A 7459-nucleotide genomic window follows, 5' to 3' on the forward strand; every position below is an offset into this window, starting at 1 on the left:
AAGCCCCCCCCCCCCCCCAATCTATAGCCGAATTCCCAACTACACACTCATACTTTACTGGGGATCCTATCACCCCCCTGAATTTTATAAAACTGAAATTAGTACCTCCCTGAACGCTTAGCTGGCAAAGTGAGTGTATCTCACTCTCTTTGAAAGAGTGAGCAGCCAAAACAATATTAAAATTTCGTTTTAAATATCTCTTTTTAGTAAATATATTTATTTTAAATTATTTCTTGTTCTTATTTGTTTTCTTTCTTCTCCATATCAATATAAATCAAATATCTTCATTTTTTACCATCTCTAAGCCATTATTGTCAGCACCATCTCCAATGAATTTGTCATTTGATTTCAAACAAATTTTTAAACTCATGTAGAACTCTTGCAAAACCAATCAACATTCATATGACCTCAAAATACTTTAGATCTGATTTGAGAAAAATCAAGTGCTTAATCTCTATGGAGTTCAAGGATCTTGAAACAATCCTCTCAAATTCATGACCGATTTATGTTCGTATCTTCACCTCTTTTGGGAGGCAACACTAGAAATTGCAGAATGGGGCACACCATTTTTCTTCTTTCTTGCCTTTTAAGAACTATCATCTAGGGGATCTGGGTTTAATTCAAATTCATTCTCCCCCCTCATAATAGATCCTTTAATTATCAATCTCAAATCTCAGTGAATCAACTACACCTCATAAATTCATTAAATCATCAATCGTCGATGAATCGGGCTTTTCCTCTTCGAAATTTCGATGATGATGTGGAAGACATCAAAGACTCCTCATCTTCCTCGAGAGCTTCGGTGACCTCCATTAATGGCAATAATAATCTACCTTGTTCGTCCTCTCTCCCCTATTCCTTCACTTCTTTAATTTGGTTTTTAGACTTTCAAAGCAATGATCAAATATTCTGATATCATCATTCACCTATCTTCTTCAAAGACTCAGTTCATTATTCACCTATCTTCTTCAAAGACTCAATTTTGATAAATTTATGATGTTTTAGTAATGTTGAAAATGGTGAAAGTGTTTTGGTGATGGAAGGGATGGGTGAAAATAAATAAAAAAAAGAGTAGAAGGAATATAAAAAATGAAAAAAAATTTATATATGATGACTTATCCACGTGTCAAATGTGTGACACTCACATGCCACCATAGATTCTGGTTATGACTTTTTAAGGGTATAATTATTTCATTTTTGAACAGTTCAGGGGGTGATAGTCCACCCGTGAAGTTTAAGTGTGTAGTTGAAAATCGGGGTATACATTGAGGGGGCATTTGACCATTTTCTCTAAATCTTCTGGACGAACTTCATTTTTCATTTTTACTAATTAATTTATATCCATGCAAAATTATTTTGAATTCGCAAAATTGTTACGAACAAAATTTCAGAAAGAAACTGTTCCTTCCCTTCCGAACAAATTTTTCCATCCAATAGACACCAAAACTTTTCTTAAAACATGCTTTCACACCAAATTTTAGCTTAAATAGTGATGTATGCACTCATTTTCTCTATTAAATTTTCTGAACTTCTTCAGCATACTTTTTTAAAAAACAAATTTTGAGTCTTCGTGACTTTGAGTTTGATTAGGAGCTTGTGCTTTCACACCAAATTTTAGCTTAAATAGTGATGTTTGCACTCATTTTCTCTATTAAATTTTCTGAACTTATTCAGCATACTTTTTTAAAAAACAAATTTTGAGTCTTCGTGACTTTGAGTTTGATTAGGAGCTTTAAAAGAAAGGTATTATATATATATATATATATATATATTAATCAACTTGTTGTTATCTCATGTATTCAAAATAGTAAATCAGAAATACTGTTAAGATGAAAAGAAAGAAAATATCCGAGTCCAAATGAAATTGAAAAATGAATTTGCCTAAGTCGAAGCCGAGCCAACCGTTTAAGAGCTAAATGAATTGTCTCGTAATACAAGGACTAAACTTTAAATTATTTTCTACCAATGAAGGGAAAATGACTTCCATTTTTCCTTCACTTAGTTTTCCAGTTCTCATGTCCCAATTCACACATCACTTGAATCTAATACTTTAATAATATTGTGTAGATTTTTGTTCTTTACTTAAAAATCTTGACTTAATGATTTGGAAAAGTTGAGAATGAATCAGTAATGCAAGGGGCTGCATGAATAAGACTTTTCTAAAATATCTGAGCATGCTTATAATTAGGAACACAAATCATAGTTTAGATATTATCTTCGTATTTTTATTTCCTAATATGCACATTTTGACAACAAAATAGAGTCTCCACGAAAGACTCCCGTTTGCACAAGAAGTTTCGCCTCGTGATTCGATAGAACTACTACACCTCAAACATGCATCACTCGATATACCCCCCTCCCACCAAATAATACATGTGAGTGAAACAGTAAAAAATATGGCAGAAGAAAGAGTGACCTCTATATTTTTTTTGCTAACATTATCGTTATGGTTAATTGATCGTTTTATTTTCTTATGTGTGATTGTTTTTTTTAGTTTATTTTCTTTAGAATACTAAAAACATGCAAGATTTGAGTAACTTCCTTCAAAAATTGAGTACTTCAATCAGATTCGTTCGAAATAAATCTTGGACTTTGAGTCTAAAATTTGGACCCACGCCATCAAGATATGAAATATTTTGTCAAATGTTAAATATCACTTTTTTATAATTAATAACAACTTTAATTGATCTAAATATGACTAGTTAACCATTTTAACAGTTCTCATGGAATGCTTAGCTCCTTTTTTTTAGGATAATCTAAATCCTAAATTACCTAGAATCCTATAAGTTAAGTAGCCAATTATTTGAAGTTAATTTTAGCATTACGTTAATTAATAATCAGGTATCTTAATTCATCATAAATATAATTTAGATGGTGACTTCTAAAAAAAGTATTAAGACTATGAAGGACAAGTAGTGTCACCCCGAGTCCACTTGTTCGGGGACAGTTGCTGCAGGAGCTACACGATATCCATGATATATCACTTCCAGTATCAATCAGCATATTGTATTCTCCCGGAGGAGATCCCAATTTTATTTTTGTATAGTACATGCTAAAATAACAGGAAAGCATAAAAAGTTAGTGCAATATGGTGGTCAATAAGCATCATAAAAAAAACATTAATACTAATTAATAATCATCATATTATTGCCTCTGAGAATAAATATATTGCTTTGAAAACTAATAACAAGGATCATAAAGTTGATAAGAAAAAGGGCATATAATTTAGGAAGTTTCACTACGGAAACTCACAAGAATAAGCAGGTGTATTAAAAGAAAGAGGTGCTAAGGCAAAACTATAAACAATCATGAGAACTCTCTTCTGAAATATCAGGTCAGTTATAAGACAACATGCCTCTTAGTTCAGAGGCGGACCACGTGTATTTGTTGGGGGGCACGTGGACCTGTCAACTTCGAAAATAATTATGTGTATAGATGCATATCTATCTTGAAAAACTGACAGAAAGTAAATATAATTAATAGTGTGTTGTGAATCAAGTTGACTCCGTAAGGGCCTATGGGCTATTAGAGACTTTCATATGGGATCAAGGCCCAATAACCATTTTGTTAAAAAAGACTAGGAGTTAGAAGAACGGTTATGCAAATTATGTAGAATCTTTGGTCTTGAATTCTTATTATAATGCCATATCTGTGTAAATTGTATTGATTTGGAGACCCATATGAGAGGAAAGAATCAAGTATTGAGTTGATTGAAAAATTGTATTGATTTGGAGACCCATCTGAGAGGGAAGAATCAAGAATTGAGTTGATTGAAAAATTGTATTGATTTGGAGACCCATCTGAGAGGGAAGAATCAAGTATTGAGTTGATTGAACGCTTTTCTGGAGGCAAGTGGACCTCTTGACCCTTCATTAATTGTATTGAACCTTATATACCATTGTTTGATTGTGAGTAATGGGTATTGGTGAAGGGTTTCGTATGCTCTGTGTTTTGATAAATGATGAATAAGTTCTATTGATGACAATGTGGGGTAAAAAAAGAATATGTTGCATTGACTCATTCTTGATATTGTGCCAAGACTATCTGTGTTGGATTGTTGCTGTGAGGATTTTCTCATCTCATCGAGCATTTGCACATTTTTATAATTGCATTGATGCTATATTACTGTTATGATAATGCCTTGTTGAAATGATGAGAAATAGGGGAGGGGCCACACAATCCGTGGCCAATTCTATAATAAAGGATTTGGCCAGACGTTCTACGGTAGATTTTGTAATGAGGGGTTGGGAAACACGTTTTGTTGCAAGTGCATGGACTGATATGTTTCTTATGGGTCCCTTGCTGAAGTACAACAGGCGTATATCATTAGGAAAGACATACTACTCTTTATGACATTGCACTACATTGCATTTCACTTCATCTTGCTCCTTGTAATTTGTGGATGATGATATGATATTGAGTCATGTTATATTTATCCGTAATGTTCTTGACAAACTAGTCATTTATTCTATTTATTTATGCATTTACTTCTTCTGTTGTGTTTTAGGTTGATTTGTCTTGGTGGGATAAGACATGTTCCATCACAGTTGGTTTTGGATCATGACAAATAGTATAGAGCCTAGGTTCATAGCTCTCATGTGTGTACAAGACAAGTCTAGAAGAGTCTCGAGGACTGGTATAGAAACATTTATTTCTGTAGTACTGAGTTGTCGCATGTTTTTTTGCCAAATGGCAAGGATAAAATCTACTGTTGGTGGTAGAGGAGGGGAGGCAGCCCCCGAGCCAGTTGTTGAGACCCAACTAGGAGTATGGGTAGAGACCGAGCTAGGGGAAGAGATCAGCCCTTTGGAATGGCGCTAGTGAGAGATCATGGCAGAGTTGTCTCTCCCAAGCTAGAGAATGATGTTAGAGAGGACCAGGTTCCTCCAAAGGACACTGCTGCACCATTGTTTTAGGACACTTTGTTGAGGGTGTTGGAGGTACTTGAGAGTTTCAGTCAGGGTGGGGGCGGGCAGGCACATCAGAGGGCTGTTAGACTAGAGTGGGGGCTCAGACCCTAAATAAGGGACACAATCCATTTAGTTAAGGTCCGATGGGGAAGCCACCAGCGGGTCTTACGACTGAGGCTGATCCTGCGCCAAGAGTTTAGGTTAAGGATGCCCCTTTAATTGTGTTGACAGAGGATGAGCAACGCTGTTACGAGAAGTTCAGAAATATGGATCCACCTCCATTTTAAGGTGGAACATGCGGGGATGTGCATGAGTTTTTGAGTACATATAGAGAGTTGTTAGAGAGTGTTGAGTTGGATGAGTCTCTGGGGTTTGTTATGCTATACTCCAGTTATGTAGGCCAATTAGGGAGTGGTGGCGAGTCTATTTGTGATCTTTGCCGATTGGATCTCCGTAGCAACCTGGATGTGTTTCCTAGTTTCTTTTTATGACTGTTTCATCCCTTAAAGTGTGGGGAAGAGAGCCGGTTTGAGGTTTTAGAGTTTGAGGTAGGATAGACTTACACTTAGAGTGTGTTTGGTATGAAGGAAAACATTTTCTGGAAAATGTTTTCCAATTTTCTCATGTTTGGTTGGGACAAAAGTTTTGGAAAATGTTTTTCAAATCAACTCATTTTACTCAAAATTAAGGAAAATGACTTCCATTCAAAAATTAAGGAAAACATTTTCCATAACTCTCCTCCAATTTCAAATTACTTTTTTTTTGGGAAAAACATCAATTTAAATAAATATTTTCAATTTCAAAATTTTATNACCCCCACCCCACCCCACCACCCAAAAAAATAATAATTTTGATTTTGAAAAATATTTTCAATGTCATAAATTATTTTTACTCTAGTAAAAATAAAAAATGTCTCTAAAAAACATTTTTCATTCATAAATCAAATACTAAAAAACAATTCTAGAAAATATTTTCTACTCACCAACCAAACATGAGAAAATAAGTCTAAAATCTACTTGTTTTCCAGGAAAACATTTTCTAGGAAAACATTTTCCATGGAAAACATTTTCCTCCGTCGCAAACACACCCTTAAAGAGTATGACACTCATTTTTATCAGTTTTCAGACATGCCTTGGCTATTCTTCTTAATGAGGCCGAGAGGACCCATAGATTTGTGAGGGGTTGTCCTACTCTATTTGTATGGTTGTGTTCAGGTCAATAACTAATAGTGTATCAGTTCATTACACTACTTTTTTATTATGCTTTACATAATTTATATATTTACTTCATGAAACACATAATTAAATAAATAATTTGAAATTGATTGCAGTACGTAAATATGTATGTACCCGACGAGTTTGGGGTCGAAGGAACCAGAAAGATAGAACTCGACAGCTCCAGCAGTAGTGGAGTTGCGCAAAATCCGAGCGTGCCTTGCTCGGTCTCTAGCCTCCAACTCATCCGATGTAGTAGTGCGATTCATCGGGATGAGTTTTTCGAAATGCAGAACACTCGAAGCACCTGAAAGCAAATTCTAAAAGAATTAAGACTGTAACCATATAATTACAACCACTGTGAGCGTAATTACAACTACAGAACAACTAAATAATTACAGTCTACAGAGATGGAAAAAATTAATGAAGTTACCACTCAGTTTAGATTTTTGGGCAGAAAAAAATACAAATGCAGGTGAGCACCAAATTATAAAGAGGAGGAGGAGGAGGCAAAAAATGTATGCTTTCTTCATCATTAAAGAATAAAAGGAGGAGGAGGAGGAGATGGAGTAGAGAGAATACTGAAAGAGTTCTATCCTAAAGGAGAAGGAGCAGGAGGAGGAATCAATTAATTAATATATCTAAATAGCATTCATGGAAAATACCAATTTTTTTAAATTACTTTCAACTTTTAACATATATGCTAAATTTTGAAAAGAAACTTTTTATGAGAAAATGAATCACCAGCTACTCTATTCACATGCAAGCATATATGACCAAAGTTAATAGAATTAGAGATTTAATGTATAGAATGAAGAAATAGAAATATAAAATGCAGGTACCACAGGATTTCTAAATGTCAATTGGAATCACATTTAAAAATGGCCCATTGGGATTAAGAACAACAACCAACAAAACTGATATAAGTGCAAAGCAGCCATGACATGTCATCATACTGAACGCAACTATGTACACAATTAGGTAATAAATTTTCATGCCTCATTTGTTGCAGAAAATGTGAGGTTTGCTACCTAAATGAAAGTAAAATATTTTAGATGGAGCAATAAAAATACAAAATATTGTTGAACCAGGTGAGTTTGGAGATTGTAAAACAGTGCAAAGTATCGGCACCTTTGAAATACTGGTCGAGTAAATTGTGTAAATCCAGTACCCAAAGCCTGAAATAAGAGAATGTCTATCGACAATATATATTGTGTCCATTATCCAGAGCAGGTTCAATGGATAATGGGGATGGAATAGCGGTTGGATGGTTAGGACACCCTATCTTTAGAGATAAGGAAGGGCGTGAACTTTGTATGTTTATTCTCACCCCAC

The 7459-nt window shown here is 34.6% G+C and overlaps 1 protein-coding gene across 1 annotated transcript in view; it reads right to left on the reverse strand.

The window, feature by feature from the left end:
• The window catches only part of LOC107017248 (aspartic proteinase-like protein 2), a 32832-nt gene extending 26520 nt beyond the window's left edge, over positions 1–6312 (reverse strand). The window contains exons 1-2 of the mRNA XM_027914065.1: positions 6260–6312; positions 2923–3052 (exon numbers count right to left, since the gene is read on the reverse strand). Of these exons, the coding sequence (XP_027769866.1) occupies positions 2923–3051 (129 nt within the window). The 5' untranslated portion in view covers position 3052; positions 6260–6312. The remainder of the gene's footprint in view (positions 1–2922; positions 3053–6259) is intronic.
• Positions 6313–7459: the final 1147 nt, after the last annotated feature.

The sequence above is a fragment of the Solanum pennellii genome, chromosome 1 (genome assembly GCF_001406875.1).
Source record: "Solanum pennellii chromosome 1, SPENNV200".
In the NCBI taxonomy this organism is placed as follows: domain Eukaryota; kingdom Viridiplantae; phylum Streptophyta; class Magnoliopsida; order Solanales; family Solanaceae; genus Solanum; species Solanum pennellii.